Source organism: Pyrgilauda ruficollis, unplaced genomic scaffold, assembly GCF_017590135.1.
Source record: "Pyrgilauda ruficollis isolate IOZ18807 unplaced genomic scaffold, ASM1759013v1 scaffold183, whole genome shotgun sequence".
NCBI classification, from domain to species: domain Eukaryota; kingdom Metazoa; phylum Chordata; class Aves; order Passeriformes; family Passeridae; genus Pyrgilauda; species Pyrgilauda ruficollis.
The window spans coordinates 473828-501607 of NW_024517318.1; the positions used below are offsets into that span (position 1 = coordinate 473828).

At 46.2% G+C, this 27780-nt stretch overlaps 2 protein-coding genes across 16 annotated transcripts in view; both read left to right on the forward strand.

Moving 5' to 3' along the window:
- The window catches only part of IRAG2 (inositol 1,4,5-triphosphate receptor associated 2), a 35364-nt gene extending 34413 nt beyond the window's left edge, over window positions 1-951 (forward strand). The window contains exon 39 of the mRNA XM_041464760.1: window positions 162-951. Coding sequence (XP_041320694.1) covers window positions 162-405 — 244 coding nt within the window. The 3' untranslated portion in view covers window positions 406-951. The remainder of the gene's footprint in view (window positions 1-161) is intronic.
- A 14307-nt stretch (window positions 952-15258) lies between these two features.
- Window positions 15259-27780, forward strand: part of A4GALT (alpha 1,4-galactosyltransferase (P blood group)) — a 28235-nt gene continuing 15713 nt past the window's right edge. For 3 of the 15 annotated variants that reach the window (XM_041464707.1, XM_041464694.1, XM_041464702.1), the window contains exons 1-3: window positions 16141-16319; window positions 17670-17974; window positions 25879-25992. Coding sequence is in view for 1 of the 15 variants with exons in the window: in XM_041464693.1 (XP_041320627.1) it covers window positions 15867-15881 (15 nt within the window). In the remaining 14 variants the exon portion in view is untranslated. The other 12 variants (XM_041464709.1, XM_041464705.1, XM_041464695.1 and 9 more) reach the window with 11 other exon arrangements.

Consider the following 27780-nt stretch of genomic DNA (forward strand, 5'->3'; position numbering starts at 1 on the left):
CAGAACAGAAGCTCCCATGCACAGCTCCCAAAACAGTAACAACCTGTCACTCTTGATGTTTGTGGGATCTAGTTTGCTCCAAGACTTTTTGGGGTGGGGTGGGAAAAATTGTATGTTTTGGGGAAACACTAAAGGGCTCTGTGCTTTCCTGCCCTGCCCAGGTACAATTTGATGCCAGTGTGGGCGTCCCGTTTCAAGGTTTCCTTTTGCAATGCCAACAAAACCTTCTGGGTATCCGTGTCCATCCTGGTCCTGCTGGCTGCTCTCACGAGCCTCCTGACGGGGCTGAACCTGCAGAGGCCAGCAGATGCAGCCCCTGTGGGCACTGGGGACTCCTGGAGGTCGCTGCAGCAGCTGCTGTGGCCCTACACAGGACTGCACCACCACGGCCCTCCCCCGGTATAACCCTGGCTCTGCTGCCAGGGCTGCACTGCCATGCCCTGCAGGACAGGAGCTGAAGCTGGTGTTATTTCAGGTTACATGTCTGGATTTGTTTTGTTGGGTTGTGGGTATTTTTAGGGGGAAATGAAGTTTTTTTCTTTAAAGCATGACTTGAAATGAAAAAAAAAAAAAATCTTTTTCCCATTCTGACAAAAGTCATCTTTAAAAGTAGCTAAAAGGGTCTCAGTTCTGTTGAGTTTTACAATAGAATAGCAATTTTGAATGTCGCTAACAATAAACATGTCTAGGTGGTCTAGGCACAATTGAATAAAGAATTGATTTTGCTTGAATAAAGATAAAATGTTTGCATTTTAGAACCTGTTTCAATTATTTGAATAGAAAAGGGTTTAAGACTTGAAATGTAACTTTATTGAAAGCTTTTGATAATAAAGTTTTGAAGGAAAGCATGCAGTATCTAAGAGTATGCTAAGACTCTGGTAGCAAGAAGCAGCTGATACACAGAATCAATAAACAGGAAGCCAGCTCTTTCCACTTTATCCATGGCTTCATTGCTGGCAGAATTCTTGAGCATATGGTAGAGAAATTCAGACTCTTCCAGCTCTTCTGAAAAAGGCTCACTGGATTCAGTGAGCTTGAGATTTTGTACTTTCTCACCATTGAACATAAATTGTGTAGGAATTCAGAAATGACATTGGTGTACTGATTTATACACCACTGAACAGATGGATAATCATGAGTGGCTTGAACTTTGAGAAGAAACAAGGAGCATTAGTGGTAGGCTACTAGAACTCTCTGTATTTCTCTTGGTAGAGCTGGGAGGAGACAGGAACACTTTTGAGCTCTCCAACAGGTGGAACAGGCTTGAATGCAGCAAGGCAAAACCAGCAGCAAAGCACTGACTGAAACTTTCCAGAGCAAATGCACATTTCTATGTGAAATGTACTATTTCTCATAGTAAATAACTGAAATTAAATAACCAGTGCAGTGCTTGGAAAGGAAGAGAGATTCAAATTACTCTTGTGGAAGCATCTCAAATTCTTAATCAGGGACACTGTAATAATTATGGAGGTTTTTAACTGCAAATGTTTGAGTAAAAAATGATTGACAGTACCTTCATTTGTATCTGAATGGTTGCAAAGACTGCAGTAACTGTGAAGAGTCCTTCATCCACACCAGTAGGATGCAATTCCCAGGCCTGATAGGGCAGGTTCAGATGACCATCCTGGAGAAGGGCTACTGTATAAAAGGCGCCCATACTAAAGGTGATGCTCTTTTCTTCTGCTTCATAGGTTATCTTGCTGATGCCATCAGTTCTCCACTGCTGGCCTGGACAAAGAGAATGGAAAGATGTATATGGAAGGCTTCTGGCAGTAATGCTGAAGTAAAACAAAACCAAAAAAGTAATAATTGATGTGGGGATTTTTAGGTTGGTGGTTTTTGGATTTTTTTAATTAACGTTGCCATCCCTATTTCTGGGCTCTAAACTGGCCCTTATTTTTACAGCTGGATTGTAACAACAGTCCAACTCAGGTATAGATTCTACTATTCAAATTTGAAATAAATTTATGTCTTAAGTTCACACCTGCAGGATCCCATTGGGCTACCACAGGCACTTGAAAATAAATCACATTATCAGGGAGCCTCAGGGTTATCTGTACTGCTTCCTGTGTGCCATCTTCAGCCTCTCCTGGGGAATATGGATACACCTCCAATCCAACATCCAGCAGCTTTGGCAAGAGAGGAAAAGGACAGATAAGGGGTTTATCAGGGTGGTTTTTTTCTTTGAGTTCATCTAATCACTGTAAAGCCTTTTAACACACCATTTAAAATGATTTGCTAATACTGCACATTTCCAAGTACAACTTTGAAGGCAGTAGAAGAGCAGCTACCAGGAGGCCTTGGACCCCTTCCTGTGCTGCTGAAGGCACCCTCAAGGCAGGGCCACAGCATGGGCCATTTCTCACAGATCCCCAGCCTCAGACAGGGGCACAGGAGGCAAAAGCAGGTGTAATTCCACTCTGTCCCCACAGTGTCAGAGGGAAGGAGAGGTCACAGGGGCTGGGAATGAACATCCTGGGCCTCTTCTCCTGACACAGTCCTGCCCTCTGAGTTTGGCTTTTTGGGAATTTTGCTTATTAGAGGTTTCCACAGTGCCATCTGTGGGGTAGGTCAGTGCTAGAGGAAACCAGAACCCAGTGACCACAGCCCTCAACCAGCCTGAAGAGCCTGGAGGTGAGCCAGTAGTGATTTTTTGTACCACTGTGCTTTTACCTTTCAACGTGAAAAACTGATTATTTGCAATCCTTGCCTGGTTAGTTTGCTGCTCAGGAACTTGCGTGCAGTGCATGTGACAGCAGTGACAAACCTCAGAAGCAGCTCCTCAGCTGCACCAGAGGCTGATCCCTGTCCTCCTTCACCTCCACCATGGTCCAGACCCCGACGTCCTGGGCCTGGGGTGGCAGCTGCAGGGCAGAGATGTGGTACACACCCCCCACGGGCACCACAATTTGTGGTGCCTCTTCTCTGCCTCCTGGCTCCCCCTGCAGCAGGGCATCCTCTTCTGGAAAATTCAGCAGACAGCAGGAGTTAACTGGGTGCTCAAACTCACCGACATTCCCCCTCTCCTGATATTCACTCTGTGCTGGAAGTGTTTCACTCTGCAGCATTTCAGCCCCATCTGCTGGTGCTCCTCAACACTCACTGAAACATGAGGACAGGCAGAGAGCTGGGCAATGAAAAGCACTTCTGGACTGGGGCTGAGCTTTTGGATTTGTAGCCAGTTCCAAATGCTTTCTATGGGAATAAAGTTTTACTGACAAAATGAGCCCATCGTTACCCACAGAAGAATTTCACAAACACAATAATACAGTAGATCCTGGACCGGTTTAGTAAGATTGTATTGATGTGAAATGAGGCAAATAACATAATGTATCAAAATAAATAAATATAAGGCACCAAAAGGTCATGGGCTGAAGGTGAAAAACATATAATTTTGAGAAGAAAAATTATATTTTCTATATGAGGGATTTAACATGAAATACAATTTTCAGATAACAAAGATAATTATGCATAGGAAAAAAAACCCAAATACATATCTCTAATATTAAATAATAAATTTAAGGTTTAATTAATTGGAAAATGTTAGTAAAAGGCAGAAACACTGTGGAAAATATGCCCATAAATATTTTCTTTAAAAAAGCCAAACCAGCCCATGAACAATCACAAGGGATGGTACAGGAGGAGAGAAGTTACTGTTGGCAGGAATCGAGAAAAAAGTGTTCAATACTGTAAAAACATCTACTGTAATTGTTATGAAATTTGTTCTGAGAGAATGAGACCAAATCAAAAAATGACAACTCTAAAATGCTGTGAAGTGGACCTAAATTATGCCAGTATTTTGCAGTTGTTTTATTTAAGTCAGTATTACAAGAAAACTCGCTCTTATTAAATCAATGAACGACACCACAACACTGGAGAAATTTGCAACTCATGTGGGACAGACAAACAGTTTTATTTCCTACAATCAGGCCCTCTTTTAACAAGGTGCAAGAGCAGGTATCTCACTTTAAGCACCCATTCAGGTAATACTCAGCAACACCCCACACTACACCAATGCCTACCATGATTATGCATTTGAATCATCATTTTCTGAGGAAGTAAATCTCCCCAGAGCCTGGCAGATTCATAAAGATTATGTGTCTCACCCTTAAACATATGTATAATAATACACATCTCTATATAAACATGATAAACATGTACAAAAGCATAAAAAATAAGTGTGGGGACAAACTCCATTTTCCTATCTGTCCTGTTATCGGCCCACGTGATTTAACAATCATTAATAGAAATGTCAACAAAACCCAAGTGTTATCAAAATTTTCCTATATTTATGAACTTTGCTCCATTCACATGGAGATATTGCAGTGCTTCCATGGATCATGGAATGGCCTGCGTTGGAAGGGACCTTGAAGCGCAGTTTCACTGTCACAGGCTGGCGGCCGTCCCGCGGCCCGGGGGCAGCTTGTCCCGGAATGCTGCCGCGGCTCCCACTCCCTTCCTGCGCTCGGGGCAGGAGTTGTCTCCTCCCGTCCCTGCTGCTGCCCCCGTCAGGCGGGAGCACCGGGATTCCAATCTGCGCTCACGGACCCATCCAGCAGCGGGATGGGAGCACCAGGGACAGACAAACCGGGAGTGGGAGCAGAAAGGACACAGGAAGAAAAGGAAGACTAGGGTGCGGAATGGAGATGAAATAAAAACAAGTGTGATGGGCAGCATCCCAGAGGACGACAGAGAGGGGTTAAAAAAGAATAGGAACAGGGAACGGGACAGAAGGATCCAGTGAAAAACAACGGCACAGGGAGCAGGACAGAGCAACGGGGAATAAAAAGAAACACGAGAAGGGCAAGTAAAAAGACAGAGTGGTAAACACACAGGAAGGACAGGGGGATACAGAGACAAAGAGGACAGAGAGACAAGGACAGAGAGAGAAAATGACCACAGCAGGTGGGTGTGGGGGGAAGGTGCAGCAGAGGGATGGAGAAAGAGAGGGATGGGCAGCAGGACAGGGGGTTATAAAGAGAAGAGTACAGCGAGGGAGAAGGACTGAGCAGCAGATGCAGACAGGTATAGGCAAAAGGACAGTGAGATGGACAAAGAAATACAGTCACGGCACAGGACAAAGGAAAAAGGAGAGGAGAAGGAAGAAGGAAAGATAAAGATATGAGCTTCTCCCTGCTCCAGCTGTGAAACACACCCTGGTGATTCCTGTGTATTATGGCCATCCTGTGAACTGCAGCCTGGTGTCTCAGTCTGGGTTAACCTAGCTTCACAGGACAGCATTTAATTTTTTTTAAGAGGGATTCAGAAAGAAAATTTCCTCTGCACCATTCAAGTAAATCCATGTGATCTTGAGGCAAAAGCTGGATCTTTTCTTCTGTAGAAACTGACACACCTACAACTCTGATAACGTGGATACAATCTAAATGTGCCCTACAAGGAAATGTACTTTTGCCTGCTTCATGTTTGTTTGCTTGTTTGTTTGTTTAAAAAGAAGAATTGAAGACTAAAATGCAGTAAGATTCAAGAAGGTGGAAAACATTACAGTGAAAAAGAGTTGTTTATTGACTGAGCTGGTACCTATGGTTCATATGCTGAACAAATTAAGCATGCTAAATCCCAGTGGTAGAAGTTTGCATTTCACAGAAACAAGCTTTTAAAAGTCACCCAGTAGAAATATAGGGTGATGGATGTTCCTATGGAAAGTCCAGTGTTTTGCCAAAAAGAGCAAAGACTCCAGCTTCTTGAATCTGACACCTAACTACAGCAGAACAGAATGTGGATCCCAGGGAGATGGACTGGCTTTGTGCACTGGTCAGGCACTGCAATTGCTTGTTATCACTTCTCCTCTCCCTAACTGCAGACAACTGAACACCAAGGAGTAAATCCTTTTTTCTCGATTCCAACATCCTCCTTCTTTCAGTCCACAAACTGCTGCATCTGAACAGTCAACCCAAAGTATATGAAAGGGTTAGAAGATGAGGTAATAACAACTATTTTGTTATTCTCCAGTTGAAGGTACTGCCCTATTCTGGAAGAGCAGTACAAAATACAGGGCACAAAAAAACCCAAACCAAAACACAAACATGAGGACAAGAACTCTGATGCCTGTTTAAACTTCAAAACTGTCAGAGAACATTTCTCCTACCTCTCCTCTCTGCTACCTGCTTTATGTGCCCCAGCATGGAGTTCATCACTGTTTCTCTGTCATTTGCAAAGGGCCACATCCCAAGGGCCCCAAATCCAATACTTCCCTCCCTCAACTGGACTTGATGATCCATATGGGTCCCTTCCAACTGGGAATATTGTGTTCTGCGATTCCAGCACAAGTCCAGTGGACAAGAAGAAGCTGCGTTGAAACAGGATTTCCTGCACTCCTGGGAATGATGAGATAAACCTCCAGTGGGAAGGAAATACGGGATAAACCAGATGGTTGGTATTCTACACACTTCCTTTGGGAAGACAGACCTGAGCTGGGAAAGGTCAGCCACGTGCTCTTCATTTCCTTTCCATGACCATAATAACATCACACCCCAGAGCAATGCTAGGTAGTGCTGCAAAGGGAATTACATCCATTAGCTTACAGACAGAGAGCCTGAAACCACTTTGGAGACACAGATATGTACCTATCTGCCTATCTAAAGAGAATATTTAATTTTCCATTAATAAATTTAGGAAGCCTGTAATGAGAGCTTGCCTGAACTTGCTCAATGGATTTTTTCATTTCTAAAGGCAAAGGCAGTATTTTGTTCAGTGGGTTAGATCAAAACAGTGAATAATAACCTGAACTGCTCAGCTGAGGGGAAGGGTTTCACTTCTTGTGAGAAACTCCTTTGAAATGACCCTATTTTGTGTCCAAAATATACAGCCTCTTGAGCATTATATGGTTTTATGGAGCAGATTTGGGCAAGGGACTTTGAGGGAGCCTGGTCCTGTAAGGGACTGGTTCGACTGCTCCCACCTGCTCTCCAAAACTGGCTGAATTTGGAAGGATTATGGAATCATAGAATGGTTTGGGTTGGAAGGGACTTAAAAGATCCCAGTTGGCCCCTCCTGGGGCAAAGCCCTGCACAGAGATGGGGGAGGAGACACTCCATTGCATTGCAGCCTCTCCTTATTTGTTTGGATTGTGACACTATTATTTACTTTATCTATAAATATCCCTCTGGCACAGGGAATAATGCACTGGATATTTTCCATATGGTCTCTGTCCTAGGTTGACTATATGGTGCTTTTATCCCCAATCGTCTTGTTCTGTTAACAGTCTCGTTTTCCTGGGTGAGGTGATCCCCTGGCATCATTTGGAGAGGGAAGAAAATGGGATCTGCAGGCCCACACACCATTGTGCAAGTGACCTTAAAATACTTTCATGTCTCTCCCTGCTCTCAGGACAAAGCAGGAAGAGCCAATTCCCTGCATTTTGTTGTGATTCCCAGGCTGAGACACAGCATCCCTCAAAATCCACATCCTGCAAAAAAACTCTCAGGCACACAGGAGTCAGTGGCTTTTCTTTTCTGCTTTTCTGCCCCTCAGCCTTTCCTTAATTTTTCTTCACAAAAAATGCTTTTTCTTTTAAGTGGGGGAGGGATTTGGTGTTTAAGAAATTGAAAACTTTGCTGTTGTTCCTTATTATGTTAGGGTTCTTTTTGGTTCTTTTAAAATTTCTCACACTTGTTTTGCCACAAAGAGCTGTGCAAGGCAGGTATTTGAAGTCACCACTGCTGTTCCAAACACCCTATGTTTTTCCAAGGCCTTTGGAAGGGGCAGCCTGACCAGGCAGCCAGTGGACCATGCCATGATTAGCTGCCATTAAGTTGTGCAGGTGAAGTGATATGCTTCCTGTGGCAGGACAGGCAGGATCACCTGGGGCATGCCATGGGACTCCTTGGCTGAGTTCCCCAGGAGCCCTGTGACATTCCTGCAGGGTGGGACAGAGGGGACAGCTGGAGCTGGGAGCTCTGGGAAAGGCAGAGGGGCAGTGTCCTGTGCATGGCCAAGATGTGTGTAATGAGATGCCCTGTCCCTGCATCTGGGATACCCTCTGGACACACAGGGATGCTGAGGAGGTGCTCTTGCAGGGGTCAGCAGGGTACAGAGCAACTGGATCAACTCCCTGAGTAGACTCCTTTGGGTGGTGCTACCCCACAGAGTCCTGTTGGAGTAGGGAGGAAAGCTGGGTTCTGGAGTGGAAAAGAACAAGCAGAAGTAGCCAGATGCACTGTGCAGGTGTGTAGCAGCTTTGTGCTAACCACAGGAACTCAGGGCACGCAGGCCAAACCCTAGCCAGATTAATAAAACATGTTGTGCCAATCCAAACATACATTCTTTTGTACTGTAATAATCCCATTGATTGATTGATTTATTGGGGGAGATTACAGAATGTGAGCCAATAGGGGGAAACAAGTAAATGCCTCTGCGTGGCTGAGATCACACCTCCAGACCTCCAGCTGGGACACAAACCTGCATTCACCACTGAGCCATCGGCGCCTGAGAGAAATCCTTAATGTCCGAAATTTGGAAGCTAACAGCTGGGAACCGAAGATGCCCCTGTGCCTGAAATGTCTCAGGTGTCCTCAAGGCCCTTTGAGGGCAGGAGGGGTCTCCACTGTTATTTTTACAGATTAGTAGAGCATGTAAGGGCACCTCTCGGCTTAGTAACAGTAACAGCTGAGAGCACTGGTTCCTGCTCCTGACATGCTGGCAGCCACTCCAGGGAGAACACTGGGAAGCCTCTTTGGAGCTTCATAGTTCACAGCCTGGCATATTGAGAGGCTGCCCCAGGTCAGTTCCTGTTTACTTTAATTCCCTGCTCTTTCGGGAGCTGCTTCCCAGGGGTCTGCAGCTCCCTGCAGGGCAAACAGAAGGGGTTGGCCACAGGTAACCTGTGTGTGAGGGCAGCTTCTGGATCCTGCGCCCTGCCCTTGGCAAAGCCTTGCTTCCTTGCAGGTCTCTGTATCATTTTTTATCCCAGTGCTCTCGTGGTTACCTGTGCAGCAGCAGCGCCATGGTCTTTGGATGGTTCTCCCTCCCCAGGGGTGCTGGCAGGGCCATTTCCAGCTGTGGGAGCAGTGGGGTGGCTGTGCCCTGGGCAGGAGTGCCAGCCCTGGGCAGCAAGCAGTACCTGGCCACAGCACTGGCCCTGGAGCTGAACAGAGCAGAACGGCTGTAAAACACAGGAGAAGCTTTGCCCATGCCAGTGGTGTTTCTGGCTGGAGAAGAGCAGCCCTGGAAGTGTTTAGGGGGCAGGGAGGACAGGGGGAGGATGCACTGAGAGAGACCAACCTGGCCATGCTGCAGCTGCCTGCTATCCACACCGGGAGTATTCCTAGCTCAGCCACTCTGGAAGGAGCTAGAGCTGCCTTTTTTAGCTACCTTTTCTCAGAGAGTACAAGGCCTGGAAAGAGGCTGGCACATGGGCTTTGCCCTTAGCAAGGGACGGCTCCAAGCAGGAGATCTGCGCTGTCAGTGCTGATGCACTGCAGGGAAAGTTCCCACTGTCACTGTTCCCAGGGCCAGGTGCTGCATCAGAGACAAAATCGGAGCTGTGGTCCCTGCTCATCCTGGCATTTGCCACCTTAGAGTCATTTGATGGAAACCTGGGAAGGGTGTGAGTTTCCGTGCTTCCCTTGGAAATGGAAACCACAGCTTGGGGAAGATCCTCTGGACTTCACCTGTGCACAACTCTCACAAGAGTGGCCTGCCCGCTGACCACCCCCAAAACACCACTACCACTGTACACAGATCTGCTGCCTTTAGCTTCACTTAATTTTAACTTCATTTTATTTTGGTTCACCTACTCCAGATTGGCTGTTATTTTCTCTCTGGAGCCAGGGAAAGCAAAACTGTGCATCGCTGATGGAAGCTCCTGACTGCCGCAGCTCTCAGTGGAGCCGCCTGAAGTGGGCGAGCACTGAGCTGCTTCATGGTCACTGCAGTGTCACAGGGCAGGGCACAGCCACAGGTCCCCTCAGCAGGAGTCTCCTTCACCAGCCCAAAGGCTGCACCTGCTCCAGGCTCTTCAGCCAGGAAAACGAACTGCCTGTCTATGCTGTCTGTACTTCCCGGTCATGGCAGTGGGATTAATCCCTAATCCTACACAGCTGCTGTAGGCAGGGTGTTTTCCCTCCTCCTGTGGGCTTAAGCCCTGCCTGCTGGCAAGTGAACACACGCCTTACTCACTGCTCAGGGCTGAGAGCCCTGCCGTGTTTACCGACTCCATGGCTACTACGGAAACCGCTCTGGTTTTCCTGCCCGCTCCTTCTTCCTTATCAGTCCAGGGGTGGCTAAGGATGAATGATTAGAAGCAACTGCAAATATTACAGCCATGCTACCAATTCTGCTTTTCAAATGGAAATCAAACAACATTTAACCTGACACAATACCCGGGAAGGACGTTGAGGCTGTTGAAAGACCATTAAGCTTTAAGGAGAGGATGAGCTGCAGAAAATGTTCCGTAATTAACTCAGCCACCCGCAGCCTGGTGGAAACCCAGAAAGCCTCAGTAATCATCAGCAGTTCTGAGTGTGAACAAAAGAACTCTATTTCACCGGTTAAATACTCACTCTAAACTGTGTGCTGGCATTGGTTTGTCTCAGGGGGAGTGAAAATCTTCTGTGGACCTGTTTTTCCCTGGTGTTTTGGTGGGTTTGTTGATCCTGCTCTAATGCCCCATCCCAGAAGGGAATAAATTTCCCTGGGGATGAATAGTTTCTGCTTTGCCTAAGTGTTGTGGGATTTTTGGCTCATAAAGCATCTCTAGCACCTGGCAAGGTCAGTGCTTAAGCATTTGCTAATCCTTGAGATTTGGCCTCTGGCCTCTGGCTCTGGAGTCTGGAGTTCTGCCCAGCCAGACCAGCTCTGACCTAAGCAGGACTTAGGTGGGATGCCACCAACAAGCAAAACCAGACAGGTCTGCTGGAATTCAGCCAAACAAGCACGAAACCCTTTGCAACACAGGAAGTAAGAAAAAACCTCTGTTAAATGATTGTTGTGATCCAGCACGTAATGTACACATGCCTATTCCTCTACCTGAGGATTTTTGACTGTTTCACAAGCTAGTTTTGGTGGCTCAGAAATCTCAGACAGCCACACTGTCTTGGTTTGAAAAGAGAGGTGAATGCTAGGGAAGGCAGTAGCCTCCTCTGAACTGGAAAATGTAAACCCCCTCCCTCTGAATTGTTATAATTTTGAAATTAAGGGGTCTCTCAGGCAAGATATGGGAGCAGGAATAACAGTTATTTATTAGGAAAGAAAATAAAAATAAAATAAACAATGCAGTAATACAAAACAACACTGACAGAGTCAGAATACAAACCTGACACCCTGTGGGTCAGGGTGTTGGTAGCAGTCCAATTGAAATGGTGGCTGCAGTCCTCCCAGGAGTAGCAGATGTGGTTCTGTTGGAGCAGTGATCCTGTAGGAGGGTGTGGTCTTCCTCTGAAGATCTAGTGATGGTATAGATGGGCCTGGTCTTCCTCTGAGAATCCAGTGGGAAAGGCTGTGCTGATATTCCAAAATCTCAGATTATATCCAGTTAGGAATGTTTGGCTCTTCTCTTTGGGCGGAACATCTCACAATGGGATGCTGTAATTTTTATCAGCCATGCAGTGACATTCAATGGCCCATTAACAGAAGATATCTACTGGAGGGAGGATTGGTTTGTGGAAGAGATAAAGAAAACTGCCCAATTAACAGAAGATAACTGCCACACCTCTAACAGATGGCATATAGAATACACACTTTACCTTGCAATCTCAGACACACACGCTGCTTTCAGACTAGTACAGGTTTCGTATCAAAATGGTTCACCTCCTTCAAGAGAAAACATTTAAATGAAGATGTCCAGCTCTGCAAAGCTCCAGCACTCAGACTAGACCATCCTCTTTCTTGCATTAGCACCTTGGAAGAGCAGCCCTGCATCAATAATGAGCCAGGCATGTTTTCTGAAAATGGACTTTCGCATCTGTTTATAGTCCTAAATGTATTTTACTTCCAAATGGCCTCTGAGTAAAGAGTGAGTCACATCTGAAGAGTCATGAAGTGCTGTAATATAGCAAATATCCTTAAGGACCAAGGGAGAAAAAAAAAGGTTTAAAATTACCTTTATTTGTGTAGAACGCAGTGGCCAGTTTGGTTTAGGGTGTCCTCGCTGCCTTATTTACCTCCACACCCCAAGGTGGGTTAAGTGTGAAGGTCAGAGCATTTTGTCTCATGCTGCACCAGATCTGGGAAATGCTGCAGTTGCTTTTCTTCCTTCAGGAAAATGTCACTTTATAGCCACGAATGGCTGACAATAAACAAATGTTCACAAGTAAATGTAAACAGAGGGGTGGGGGTAGTCAAACACTGGGCATTTGTAACTTGATCTCGGTACCCAGATCAGAACCACCTGATTTATGGGAACTGGCAGCTCTTACTGACCACGGTGTTACAGATCTGGGTTCTTATTAGTAGCTATGAAATTCGTCCATTGCTGTAATTGGTGGAGTTACTTTGGGATTTTTCTAGTTATTCAGGGTTTTCTGGTATTTCTTTCAAACTGGGGTTCTGGCAGGAAGAAGTGACTTTTAGTGAGTATTGAAACTAAAAGGAAATATGGTGAGGTGAATTAAAAATACACAAAAATTTTACAAAATTGACATTTTCTATGCAAACGTTTTCCCTCCAACACAAAACATATACTCCTTTTGAAATGGCATTTGAATTTTGAATATGGTTAAATCTATTTATATGTGATAGAAATTAAAATTATTTTATACAATCAGCATGACACTTTACAATATGATCCAACTAATTTGGTGGTGATATTTAATTCAGTACTCTCTAACTTTGGGCTTGGGCCAGGGAAAGCTTTTGCAATCTCAGGCTCCTACAGAAAGGGACAAACAAGTACTTCATTGTCATATACTCAAATGTTTCCTGGTCTCCCTGCTGCCAGCTGTAGTTACAGGGGAGTTGCCCTTAGGGATTCTTGGAATGGGGAGAAAGCTGAAGCAGAGACCTGCTAGGCCATTATTGTGCAGAGCAGGGGGGCTGCTGGCCTTTTGTCTGTGGTAGAACACCTCACTTTGGGTTTAAATTATGTAACAGTCATCCTGCCTTCTCTCTGAAGGTACCACACTGTTCCAATTTCCCTCAGTGCTCCAGTGTCTCTCACATCTCCATTATTAATCCACTTGCTGGACATGATGTTTATTATCACGCTTGACTCAACTGGCAAAGTGTATCAGAGTGCATAAACCAGGGTTGGTGCACACTGGTCAATAAGTATTATAATGTCCTAATGCCTCTAAAAGGATTTCTCTGTTTCTGCCAACTTCATTTTTTTTTTTTTTAAAAGCTCTTATTAGAGGCTCAGAAACTTCATTCCAAGGTGTGAGTGTCTGCAAGCAAAGCCACTCAACTTGTTTTATACTTCTTTCCTCTCACAAAAACTTGATCAAAAAAACCTGGGAATGGGAACACACTTCAGTGTCAATCTCACTGAGGCTGATTGGGAATACTACGGCACAAAAAATGCCATTTTCTTGGCATTTTGTGGTGCCATAGTATTCCCAATTTGTGGTGTTTTAAGGATCTCAGTCTGCAATCTGGCTCCTGGCAGGAGAACACCAGACAAGGGCTGCTGGCAGCATCACAACAGGGTTTGATCTGCTTTTCCAAAGGGATGGAAAACTTCTGTTTGGCTAAAAGCAAAGTAACAAGAGACCACAAGACAACAGCTGAGGCTGAAAAGCATGAGGGAGGAGAGGAGGTGTGAGTGTCCTTCAGCCCAGCCAGAGTCACCACCTGCAGCACCCCAGGACAAGCCACTCCCTGACATGACCCTGTGAGGAGCTGCTGGATGGAAAGGCAGGGGAAGTGCTGCACCAGACCCCCTGTGCCTGCAGGAGACTGCCCTCAGGCAGGAACAAACGGCCCCAAGGGCAGGATCGTAACCTGGTTATACCCGTTTACCACACTGATAAATATGCAGTTCTGTGAATATGTGGGCTGAACCTCTCCTCCAAGGAAATGGTACGTAAAACATCTGGGAGACTGATCCTGCGAGAGCTCAACACTTGTAATGTCTGGGAGACCCTGCTGGCTGCCTACCTGCCTTCCTTCCATCCCCCTGGGCTGTGTGCAGGCAGCCCTTGGCATGTCCCCCCTGTCCTGCTGTGTCCCCAGCCCTCTCTCCTGTCACAGGATCGCTGGGTGCCAGCCACGCCGCGCCCTTCTGCCTTCCCACCTTCCCCGAGCCCTTCACTTGTGCCCGGCTGGGAGAGCAGTGCCAGGACTTCGCTGCTTTTACAGGAGTAAATTCTGTGGGCGCTCTTTCCAGCCGCAGGGCTCAGCCCTGGCCAGCAGCTCGCCGGCTTATTTGAGGCAGGGACGAGGACGAGCCACCTCTATTGTCACAGCAACCCCTCCCCAGTGGCTTTCCTCTCCCAGGTCACACGGGAGTCGCCTCACCGGCTGACAGATAACATAGGAAACTGCTCCTCAAACCAAAACCGGACCCAAAGCTTGGAAACTATTTTATTCAGACGACTTGCAGCTGTCGAACTAGCTTAGAGGTGATGATGCTACTGCTCTGCCGGGTGCTTTGGACGAGTGATTTACACTTTGTTATGCTCTCCACGGGGACTTGGGGTAGATTATTTGCTTCCCACGCCCCGACTTGGCTCCCTGAGACCCCGCATACCCCAGCCCAGACCTATGAGTGGCGTGGATGGCATCCTTGGAGTACTGCCTCCCCTTCAAGCTGCAGGAACTGATGGTAAAACATCCCGGAGGCACAGGAGTGATCTGAATTCTGCTGGTTGGATATATCTCCATGTCCAGAAACTAAGATTTTACCATCCCTGCTACAGTAGTCCCAGGGGACATAAATGCTGGCTCTGGAACTCTTATGGAGACAGGTCTAGCCTGCAGACCCTCCTTCTCTACTTTGTCACCTTCCCACGGGGCGTTTGCATGTGGCAGCGCTGCAGACACTGTACCTGCCCTACGAGCCCCCACGATCCACCTGCTGGCTCCTGGACGCTCCCATAGGCTTCACAAACCCCATCTTGCCTCCCTCTGCATCCAAGGGCTGCTCCCATCCAGGGACTAGGCAAGGAATGGTATCCAAGCAGGGTGCTCCAAGGAGGATGAGCACTGACACCTTCAGTGGCAGCAACTCTCTCATTAATTTAAATTCTGCTCAGCTGCACAGAAAAAAAAAAATATTTTGAAGTATCTTTTAACTTAAAATTTGATTAAGACCTGTTCTGATAAAAGAAATAATGCATTATTGGTGGGGAGAAGCAATTTCAGTTTACTTGATTGTTGGGAAAGCGTTTTTGTTTGCAGCAATGTGAGTATTTCTGTGGTGGAAAGGTTGGTCACAGCTGCAACATTTGTAACACCTTAGTAACACATAAATGTTGTGGGAATCAAAACACGGGGCTGGAAGGCATCTCTAAAGAACCCGTGTTCAACTCTTGCTCCAGGTAGGAATATCTCTGTCTAAACCATTCTTGATTATATCACCTAACCTTCTTCGCAAAATCACTGGTGACCTTCCAGTGCAATTTACTTCACCCTACAGCAGCCTAGCAGTCAACGGTGCTTTTCTAAATTAAAGGCAAATTTCTCTTCTTTGTTCACGCTCATTAAGAACTTGTTAAGCAATCATTGCCAGGAATTTAACAGAAAAGTTCCTCCTACTTGAGGGTCGTTTGAAACTTGCTTTGCAACACGTCAGCAGCTCAGGCTGCCTTTTTTTTTTTCTTTTTTTTTTTTTAACTACAAATTTCAGTTTCCCATCTTTAGTGACTCGTGTTCTCTTTGCATATGATCGCCCTTGGCGTCAACAGGTGTGGAAAGTTTCCGCTTCCCTCTGCTCCTCCTCCAGTCCGTAATTAGCGGCTCCTGATGTCGGGATGTCTCTGGCCAGGGTAGGTCATCCTGCCACGCATCGGCACTCGAGCGAGACAACACAGGTACAACTGCGCTGGGATGCAGTTTTGGTTTGTGCTCTACCACGCTGGCTGCACGGTAGAGCACAAACTCCTGGAAGTGAGAAAGGAGAGAGCGAGGTGGGGGAAAAAAAAATCCTTAGGACAATTTTAAGTGGTACAGTGGGAATTCAAAGTCCCAGAGCGCCCAGCCGAAAGCGGCCGAGCCGGGGGTGGGGCCTTTCCGCGGGGCGCCGCCGCCGCTCCGGGGCTCGGGGAGGGAACGGGTCCCTCCCGAGGGGTCTCCCCGACCCAACCCAACCCGACCTGACCTGACCTTACTTGAGGGGAGGCCCCGGGAGGGACATCTCTGTCCCGTCCGGCGGTGGGAGCGGCACTGGTTGCGGGGCTGCGGGACGGAGCCGCGCTCTCAGCGAGGTGAGCCCGGGGCTCGGCTGGGCCAGGGCTGAGCGGCTTGGCCCTCGTGTCCCGCTCGGGGAAAGGGGCGTTTATGCACGGCGGGGGGCGCGGATCGGAGCGGCCGTGCTGCCGGAGCGGCAGCGGGACCCCGGCAGCGCCAGACCAGCTCCGTGCGGCCGCCTGGGCTCTGCGGGACAGCTCTCAGAGCTCCCTCCCGGAGCGGCTGCGGCGTTTCGGCCGTGGGGCGCGGAGAGCAGCCTCTCTTGGGTTTCCCATACCTCTGTGAGGTTTGTGTGGCGCGGGCAGCGCTGTCGGCGGCAGTGGCGAAGGGGCGAGTGAGGGCGGCAGCTTGCACGCCGTGCCCGCCTGTGCCGCAGGCTGCAAGGGCTCCATCCTGCTCCAGGAGCGCTGGTGGGATGCTGGAAGGTCTGGGAGGATGGCAGCAGTGGGAGGACGAAGAGGAAGGGGTCAGCTGGGAGGAAGAAAAACAGAATTTCTCTCTGCCAGCGGTGACTAAGAGGTCTGGCTTGGCTGAGAAGGTGGAAAGACATCAGAACTGGTGAGCGGGGAGGGTGCAGTTGGCTGCTGTGCTCCCGGGCAGACGTGCTCTGGAAAACGTCGGAGTCTGGACAGGGATAAGGTCTGAGGAAGAAAGATGGAGCTTCACAATAGCACTGTAGGAGAGGGAGAAGAGAGCACCTACTAGAGGCATAAAAAGAAAAAATACAGAACTCTTGTAACTGTAGTAACCTAAAACTATTAATGCTGCTGAAAGAAGACGAGTTTAGAAGCTTTGAGTAAAAAGGAACCATCCTGGTTAAGTGAACATGTTGCCTTCTAATGCGTGAGAGGTTTCTCAGAATAGACTGGATGTTTCTTAACTCTGAAGAAACCGGTGGTTTTGCAGTCTTCCATGGAGTTTGTTGCAATGGAAGCCAGAAGAAGTAATCTGAAGAAACTCAAATACCCCTGCGTTTGGGTTTTGTAGCAATCCCAGCAGCATCTCCAGTCAGTGGCTCTGTAGGAGGAAACATTGACTGGTGAGGCACATGTGAATGCCCTTCTCTTGTTCATGTGCCCTATTTGGCAACACACAAATGGCCATTACCCTTGAGGGCAGGAATGTGTGGAGTTGAGTGAGAAGCAGTCTGCCTACCAGGTTTAGCTTTGGGTGTGCAGTTCATGGAGCAGCTCTCCCTGCGCCTCAAGGTTTCCTTCCTGCGGGATTTCTACTGACTCTCAAGGCATTTGCTCTCTCCATCCAAGCTCTACGGCTCTAATTAAGTTTGTGGGTTTTTTTTTTTTTTTTTTTTTTTTTTTAATTTTTTTTTTTTTTTATGTGGCTCTAATTAAGTTTTTCTTGTTCAGGGGCATCACTGTGCCAAGTTACCATGCACTGAAGCTCAGTGACGCCAGAAGGATGCAGCCTCCTGCAAGCCTGCTGTAAAATCTTTTTGCGCCAATGTTTTTGTCTGTCTCACCGGTGTCTGTGCCACAAGGAAGAACATTCAAACCTTCAGCAGAAGCAGCCTTTTGCTGCATTAGCTTTAGCAAGGCTGGTCACAGCAGGCTCAGAGGAGCACCAAGGAAGAGCCTGAGGAGGAAGGGAGTGGGGCCACTTCCTTTAGCAGCAATCACCTTGGCTTTGTTATCAGCAGATATTTTGGCACAAGGTACTTACGAGAAATTCTTCTATCTTGCTTTAATTTCATTTGGTCTCTAGTATAGAGAGAAGCCTTTGTGCCAGTCACAGTCACCATGAGAAGCCATGCAGGTGTGCCTGTTCCCTGTGTAGAGGTGAGACCAGAGGAGCAGGATATCCATGTGCTGGATGTGCCTTGCTGTCAGTGCCCTGGTGGTTTGGATCAAGTTACAGTATGTGATGGCAGGAGAGACTGGGGACACTCATCTTGTCTCCACTGGCAGCCCCCCAGTAAATAACCATAGCTGTGCTATTATTCAGCTCCCTAAGGGATGTGCTTCCCAGGTTTGTCAAAACACTTGGACTGTGTCTTCTGGATTTGTGGTTCCTTTCTCTGCTCTCATCAAGGGGGTGTGTTTTACTCCTGATCAAATTAACACTAAAACACCTCAAGCTGCTGGGTTATTCAGGTTCCAGAACAGATTCATAGATCTTCTTTTGGGTGGTGTTTCCACTGGGAAACAGGTGATACTCTACCAACTCACTTCTCGTAACTGATTTTTTCCTGTCTTCACTGACTTTAATAATTATCTTAAACTGGGGCTGGGAACTCCACCCAACAGTTTACATGAGGTGTAGTGGAACTTCAGATTATGGCATTGTGTGCCAACTACTCCCCTGTCAGCAAAGGATTAAGTCATGCTTATTTAAATTTTTCTCCTAGAAAGGAAAATGTTCATACTCTTCTTTGTACAATTGCATAACACCTCCTGTCTATGCAAGGTTAGTGTCTCCCTATCTTTAATGAGTTCAACCTTGCAGTTGCACCGTCAGATAGGAAAGTACTTCCTCAGCACTCATAGGAGGAAAGTTGTGAGACAGAAAAACAACCCCTGAGATCCTTGAAGAAATTTAGACATTGACTTCAGTATCATTTCATATCAGAGGTGACACCTCCTGCTTCAGTTCTAAGTGACCTGCTCCTTGGTCTGTAAGAAACCTGTTCCAGAGCAGCAAAATAAACAGAGATCCCCTAAATCCATATGTAGTCTGCTGTTAGAACATCCTTCCTTGTAGTTAACAGTGATACTGTGAATTACAGATTTTTTTTCACTTCCTGATCAGGTGGAGTTCCGGCTTCTTATGTTCTTATGGTCTCCTCAGATGTGCCACCAAAGGGCAACTCCTTTTCCAGCCACGTGCCAGTATTCTCTTGAGCTGTGAGGGTTAAGACAGTGTTTAATCTTAAATTTTATACCCCAGCACACAAGCGCCTGCATGGCTTCCTACAGAAACACAGTAACAGGAAACTACTGTTTGGAAGCTGTTGGTGCCATGGAGCTGTTATCAGTTTCCCAGCTTGCCCACTGTGCGCATCTGTCCTTTTGTCTCTTTGCCCTTTCCAACAGCTTTACACAGCCAAATTCTGCCATCCCTTTCATTTTAAGTATTGATGAGAGGTTTATGTAGTTGCTTTCTGAAAACTAAAAGCTGTGAGGTACAAAGCTGCTCCTTTCAGTTAAAGAAAACACAAAAAATGGTCTACAAAAAAAGGTGTTGGGAAACTTCTTGACAGGGTGCTGAGAATTATCCTGTGTTCTTTGGGTGGAAAGTGAGATACCAGAGCTTTCTCCCCTGTTGTGCAATTCTATCTTCTGTCCTGTCTCACAGCCTCACAGCTCAGGGTTGGTGGTCACCTCTGATTCCTGAAACCATCCTTCAATATCTGTTGTTCCCCAGTGTCTCAAGTGCTGAGCTCAAGGGCTCTGGCAGAGTGGGGAGGAAGGTGTTGAGCAGAACAGTGTTGGGGAATTATGCAACTATCATGAGGAAGTGAGGGGGCCACAGCCCATCCTGAAAGGGGTGGATGAAGGTTCAGAAAAAAGAAAATGAGGGGTGGGCTTCAGGTTGCTGCAGGCCTTTTTGAGCTGGGAGGCAGGTTTCAGCTCCCACATCACTGGCATGCTGTGCTCTGCAGCAGAGAGGGCTGGCTGGCTGTACAGTACCTGCTGCTGGGGCTTTGCTGTTTTATCGTTGTGTCTGGTAAATCTTACCTCTCCATTCATGAAATAGGCACAGAAATCTGAGGAAGGCATCAAGCTGTGGTGTTTTTTTTGTGTTTATGAACCTTCACTTAAGAAACAGTCAAGATCATATGAGATCCTTGCAAGGACATGCAGAATCTTGCATTTCAACAAGTGGTCTTAGGACTAACAACGGCATTTTGTAAAGTTACAACAATGGCATTTTTGTAACGTTAAGAAAATTAATCTTCCCGGGGCTTTTTGGGTAATCCCAAGTATCCCTGAATAGCGAGGAGTAGACGTCACCAGAGGGTCCTGCTGCCCCACACCTTGGTGGCCTGGCCCCAGGGTGCAGCTCATACCTGCACAGCTCCCTGGAGAGCTTTGGGAAAGCTGCAGGGCAGAAATGAGACTTCTCTGTTCTGAGTAGAATCACAGAAGAAGCTGAGTCCCTAAAGGAAAGAACTCACAAGGATCATTGAGTCCAACCCCTGGCCTTGGCCAGGACACCCCAACAATCCCACCCTTGGCTGAGAGCATTGTCCAAATGCTCCTTGAACTCTCTCAGACTTGTGCTGTGACCAAATCACTGGGCAGACTGTTCAGTGCCCCAACACCCTCTGGGTGAAGAAGCTTTTCCCAAAATCCACCTTAACCCTGTATTGGTACAGCTCCAGCTGTTCCCTCCAGTAGTTTAGCCCTGTATTCATTTGAGCAGACAGTCACAATTTCAGTGTTAGAAATCTCTGCTCTTGATCAGGCAGGTGAATTATCTGTGTAAGTGCCATGTGGAGCATGAACGATATGGAATTTTAAAGGATGCATTCAGGGAGGTCACCAGTGATCCTGATATGCCCTGTTTGATCTAAGTGCAAATGGGATATTATTATGGAGTGTGCAGAAGTGAACAGAACCAATTGCATTAGCTGTTGGTGTTCCATATGTATTAGTATCAGGCTATCAATATTGGTATTCCATGTTCCATATGTTTGGGTATTCCTCAAGGAGCAAGAAACTATAATGAGGTGCATGCTGTGTAAAAAGTCAAGGCATTTGAAATGTGGTAAGGACAGTACATGGTGCAGCCTTGGGAAAGGTCCTGTAATTCCCCCTTAGGCTGTGATTGAGGCAATGGTTTTACACAGACTGACCTGCAGCTGCTCCCAGGCAGTCTGTAGCACTGGGACAGGAGCAGAGAAGCACAGATCCAAACACGAGTCCTGAGCCCATCTCTCTGCTGCACACTGCCCCATTCTGAGTATTCCTAGAGAGCAGCCTGAACCACAGCTCTCCACAGCACAGGGTAGCAATTCAGAGTATCAGTTCCTGTTTCTGCTCGTGGCAAACATGCTGGACTGGAAAGAGCAAAGGGGCTGGAAGCAGAAGGTGCACTGCAGGGCACTTTTGTCTGTGGCCTTTGGAAGGAAAGAACCCACATGCTTTGCTTTGACAATTTGTGCAGTCTGTATTTCTAGGAGGGTTTTTTCTAATTTGTTCTTGATGAAAGCTTTGCAGTCTTGAATTTTTCATTGTGCTCAAAAGGAAGAAAATGCCTGTTTGTAGCTGCTCTGAAACACAGTAACTGGGAGCTGATTTATGTAAACTTTCAGCAGCCCTTTTTTTTTTTTTTTAAATTTAACTGAAGGGTGCCTATAGAAGCAAAGGCGACCCCCAATGACAGGGAGAGAATGATGCATCTGACTCAGTCTTATCCAAAGGCTAATTAATCACTTTATTATACTATACTATACACATTTCATCTAAACTGAATCTGCCACGCACTCACTCTGCACACAATTGCACAGAACTGCACTCATCTCCTGACTCTCGTGACTGTTGTGACAGTCCAACACACTCTTGGCCCTAATAGCCCAAGGAAACAAAACATCCTCACTTTGGATAAACAATCTCCATATTGCATTCTACTTTGGCACAACACAGGCACAGCAAGTTATAAGAATTGTGTTTTCCCTTTCTCTGAGGTTCAGAGAATGTGAATCTCAGAAATATTCTTGGGAAGAATTGTGCCTTGCTTTTCTCTATGAAGAGAATGTGACAACAGGTGCCTTAACACCAAATGTATCTGTTGGGGACTACACCCACTGGTTATTTCTAAATTGCCTTAGCTCTAGATCCAAGATTAGTATGTTTAATTTTGGTGTGCCAAATGTTATTTAAAAGTCTGCCTTGACAATTGTGCTTTAATTCTAGTTTGAGCTTTTAAGATTTTGTTTATTTTCTTGTGATTTAATGTTTCCATTGGCTTTTAAAGGAAAAGCTTAAAAAAGAAAAAATCTTGGCCTTCTGGGAAAAACAAAAGCAAGGGCGAAACCTGTTGGCAGGTAGGAATGGAATCATGGATTTGACTTTCTCCATGAAGCAACAGCAAAAACACTCTGGATCTTTTCTAATGTTAATCTGGGAAAATATTCTGGACTCAATATCAAGGACCATATTTAACAAAGCATTTAAAGCCAGTGTTTCACCTGACCTGTGTGGAAATGCTCTAAGCTTGTCTTATATCACCTGGAGGGGGTTGCAGCCCTGTCTGCCTCTGGAAACTCTGGGATGGATGTTCTGTGCCTTGCTGAGCCAACAGCATGTTGCTGTAGCTGTGGGTAACCAACCATTGGGGCTGGAATGGGATGGGGCTCTGGCAGCGTGAGAATTGCTTTGTGCCTCTTGGGATTGCTGCTGGGATGTGGCACATAGTCCTGCACAGCAAGTGCCACACAAAAGGGACTGTAAAAAACCAAGCAAATTTATTCCTTGCTCTGTGTGCCACAGAAAAAGCACTCAACAGGTCAGTCCCTGGCCCCGTGGGAAGCGCAGCCTGGTTTCAGTAAGGGAGGACCTGGCTCTTGTCTCTGGCTGCTGTGATGCCTCTTTATTCCCAAGTCATTTCTGTGTTGTCCCAGTTAAGTCCTAAAGCCCTTCTTTCTGACAGGACCAGGAAATTTCTTTATTAATGTTTGCTTTATTTTTTAGGCAGTCACAAAGCACTGCTAAGGTAAAAACAGGAGTGAATTTCAGGCAAACACAGCTGCATGTTTGCATTGGGCTTGTGGTCTTTCCCCTCGCTTTATTTCCGCCACTGAAACTGCTGGGTGGAATCTCAGGGGTGCACCACCATCAGCTGTTGTGTAGCTTCTGATGAGACTTCATCAGACATGATGGGAAGAAATGGAGCTTTTTCTCTGGCTTCAGGGGTGTTTGCAGTACCCCAGAGGACCCTGTGGTTTCCCTGCTGCTTTCACCGCTGTTGCTGAAACAGCTGTTGGAACCTGCTGTGCCTATTTACTGCCTGAGATACTTCTATCTTTCTCTCCTGTTAAGCAGTGGAGTGTCTTTTAAAAAAACCAAACCAGATCATCGCTATTTCCTTGCTGTTTGTGAGGGAGAAGTGCTGAGGGAGAAGTAGCGCTCTTAACTACTCTCCCACACAGCTGTGCTTCAGTCGAGCTGTTCTGTGGAAACCAAAAGCTCAGGAAGGCTTCATATTTATTTTGTAGGCAAAGTTTTCTGCCTCAGATTACTGAGGTAATCCCCCCTTTGTTGGCAACTTCTTAGGCTGGTTTAGTTGCGACACAAATCTTTGCTTTCTGGGAAGTCTTCACAGGTGTGTGGCAGTGCTAGGATGACCCTATCTTCCTGTTTAAATGGTAGAGAGCCCTTTGGTGCATGCTAAAGAGCTGCTTGGGATAAGCTCTTGACAGGTTTAAGCAAATAATAAAATATGGAATGGGAAGCCATCAATAAATTGCTAGCAAGTCCTTTGCATTCAAGTCGGCAAATGATGACATGGCACTTAGGAGCGTTCATCTTCCTTCTTTAAAAAATTTCTAAAGAATTGGACGGGTAGTTTTTGGAAATTGACGTTACCACAAAGGGAAGGGAAATAACTATATGAGTAATTCAGGAAGTCAGTAACCCTCACCACCTACTTTCTTTTATAACCAGGTTTTTTTGCACGAGGTAGTGAGGAGCAGCTCACCAGCTGGAAAGCCAACATTCAAATCCAAGTTTCATCCTTACAGGAAGAAAAAATACCCTAGGGACTTCTCTGTATTTAAACACTGCAAAGTACTCTGTATGAGGTAGAACCGGCAGGGTTTGGGGGGCCGGGGCTGCAGGGCTCACCTGTGTGGAAAGGGGCCATGATTCCAGCTGGTTCCAACGAGCTCCAAACTAGACAAACCCAGCCCATTGCATATCAAAACCACAGCTGGTCAGAGCAGCACACTCTGCCTCTGCTTGAAGGTTTTGAAGAAAGGGTGGAAGCTGTTAAGGACAGGATGGTGGGGTCTTGCTGTTTCTTGCAGCCGTATGGGCAGAAAGTGTGTGTTACCCTTTCAGAGTCACAAGGAAAACAGAGGGTCCAGAGGGAAGCGCAGCTGAGCGGGAGGTGGCTGCGCCCTGGGCTGCTGGCCAGGTGATGTGTCAAGTAGTGTAGAAACATTCCAAAGTGGCTGGTCTGAGAGGCTGAAGGTGTCTTGGAAAAGTCATAGAACAATAAGGCTTTTGTTCAATAGAGGGGAAAAGAAAATGAGAGAGAAAAAAATTTCTCAGCAGAGAGTTTTCATCTTGTTTTCAACTGAAGAGCAATTAATCTGAAATGGAAAATTTCTGTTATCAAGCAAACCCATAGCTTTCTTTAGGAGGCATAATATAGTTATCCGTTACACTATGCACATTTCTGGTTTGTCTGACAGAATTTTTTTTATTGTTGAATTGTATTGATTTTATTTCTTTTAAATTATGCAAACTTTTACCAAAAGACAAACAGGGATTAAAGCAGAGGAGACACTAAAATGTTCTGCATCTTTCAGACAACTTTATCTCTTTCTTCAAAGAATATGTTCCTTATGAAATATTTCTGGGTTTTTAACTTTATTAAGAGAGGCACTTCTGAGAAAAGTGTTGCCACACTGACGACGGCGCCCTTCAATGAAACTGTGTTTATAGAGCTTATTTCATGCGTGTCTGCTGTCCTTGGGCTCATGAAGGTTAGCTGGTACATGGGTGCTGTACCTCAAGGGGGAAGCCAGGGGTGTGGCTGGAGATGCAGAACTGGCCAGTGCAGCAGAAGAGGAGCATGGAAGGATCAGAAAGGTAATCCTGGATCTGGTTTCCTGGGAAGTGACTGAAGGATCATTATTTTCTCTGTGCTGCCTGAGAGCTCTCCTGTGCCAGGAGCTCTTGTGTTGGGGGCATCCAGGACACACAGTAAGGAGTAATGCACCATAGAGTTATTTTCTCCCTTTTTATTCTCTTCTTTGTTTTATCCTCCCTTCTCTTGGAAGCCATGGTGCAAAGTAGATTCTTGTGGGAAAGCGCCGTTAACTGTCTTAATCTGATATATGCTGGGGATTGAGCTCTGCCTAGGGCTGGTGGGTCCTCAGCAGGAAAGAAGAGGGGAAGCAGCACTCTCCCCATGCTCTGTTTGGACATGCCATTTATGAACATCATCCCTTTATTCTTTCATAGATACTTCAGGGTTATCTCTCTCAAGTGATTGTGACCATTTCCTTGTTCACTTGGCTCGTGGTCTCTGGTTTTTGCTTTATAACCATTCCTGGAAATCAGATGAACAGGCAGAGTCCAGAAGAGAGAACTGCAGAAGGAAGTCACTCAGCTGCACCCTGCCATTACAGCGCAAACTGAGATCTTGACATTTAAATTTGTGTATAATGATGAAGCCAAACAGCATCCAGTAATATGCTGGCAGAGGTACGAGAAGTATAAAGCACTCTTCAAAATGGCATCTATGACCAGAGGGAAAATTAAGTGGGCACATGAAGTCGGGCAAGTTAAATAAGGCAACACCATGAGACTATAGAAAACACTGTTTGAAAACAATTTCCAAAAGATAGTAAAGCTACCAATATTATGAATCCTTTTTTTTTCCCAGTTGCTGAAGGAACATGAAGCCTGCTAGTGGGGCAGAAAGTCGGTAGGGAATGAGACTGGGAGTTCAGAGATCACTTTGAAACAATCCAGAATTAATTTCTGCATCTGGCTACAGGTAAGAGGAATTTGGGGATGCTGGGCCCTGCTGTTTATGAACAGAGAAGGGCTGGTGGGAGATGTGGTGGTTGGAGTCTGTCTTAGGCATAGTGGTCTTGAAATGAGAGTTTTCAATTCTTGTAGAAGTATGGAATGGAGTCACGAAACTTCTACTTTGGATTTCCAGACTTTGGCCTGCTCAGGGTTGAGGCAGTCCCTTAGGAGGTAGTTCTGAGGGATACTGGGCATTCTCCAAGATCAACATCTGAAAGGCACAGGAACAAGCCAGCCCAATGTGCCATAAGACAAGCCAGCAGAGAAGAAAACGGGCCTGGATGAACAGGGAGCTTTTGATTGAACTCAAGGGGAAAAAAATATTTACCAGTTTGGGAGAAGGGACAAATGGCTCAGGAAGATTACAAGAGTGTCATTAGGTTATGCAGGGAGAAAGTCAGAAAGGCCAAAGGCCCAGCTAGAATTTCATTTGGCAAGTATCACAAGAGATAGCATATTTATTTTTTCCAAATATCTTAATAACACAGAGCCAAGGAGTCTCTCCATTCTTTATTGCATGTGAGGGGATTACATGTGACTCTCCATCCTTTATTACATTGCCACCAAGGATGAGGAAAAGGCTGAGGTACTTGATGCTTTCTTTGCTTCAGTCTAACTGAAAGGCCAGTTATTATCAGGGTGTCAGGTCCCCTGAGCTGGGAGATAGGGACAGGAAAACACCGCTGTAATCCAGGAGGAAACAGTGACCTGCTGTTCTACTTAAATTGCACAATCTGTGGGGCCAGGTGGGATCCACTCAAGGGGACTGACAGAGCTGGTGGACAAGCTCATGGAGCTGCTCTTCATCATTTACTGCAGCCCTGGTGAACTGGGGAAGTCCCAGAAGACTGAGGGCTAGCCAATGTGACACACATCTACAAGAAGGCTGAAAGGAGGATCTGGAGAGCCACAAGGCCATAAGCCTGACCTTGATACCAAGGGAGATCAAGATACAGATCATACTGAGCGTGACCCACCAAGGGGTCAGGCGCAGCCAGCACATCTTCATGAGAGGAAGGTCCTGCTTAACAAACCTGATCCTACAAATTTCTGACTGTCTAAGTATAACAGCAGTACTGACCATTTTCCCTTCATCTAGGGCTACTGCTTATTGTATTCAGGGAGGCTGATTGACATGTAATTATGTTGCCATGTCTGGCTATCTGATTTTCTATTTTGGCCTTTGCTTAGGTACATCATTGATAGCTCTCTGTTGCAAATAACAGAGCCTGTAGGTACTTTTTCTGGACAGCCTCAGTGAGATGCCATCATATCTGTGGCTGCTTTGTGTACAGTGATCTGGGAATCAGCAGCTATCAAAACTGCCATGTCATTTCTTTCCACAATCTTTTTTGGTTTTGGTTTTTTGGTTGGTTGGTTTGGGTTTTTGTTTTTTGTTTTTTTTTTTTTTTTTTGTGGAGAAAGTTGCTAATCTCATTCTCCTACTCTTTGCTCTGGCTTGCTTTCAATGCATCTTATCCCACAGGGTGTCTATCCAGCACTTCATTACAGCTATACAAGAGGGTGTGTACACTTTCTTTTATGTCAGGAAAAAACATAGTTCTAAACCCACTTTGAGTGAATTGGATATTGCAGGGTTCATTCTGAAAAGGTGAAGTCATGATAAATACAGAAGATGCAGTTAAGAGACAGATGCCTTAAATGTCCTCTGCCTTCAGCTGCAGTATTTTATTGGTCTAATATACTACATTTACAATACTTGCTCTCCTCTTACCTCAAACATTCACACATG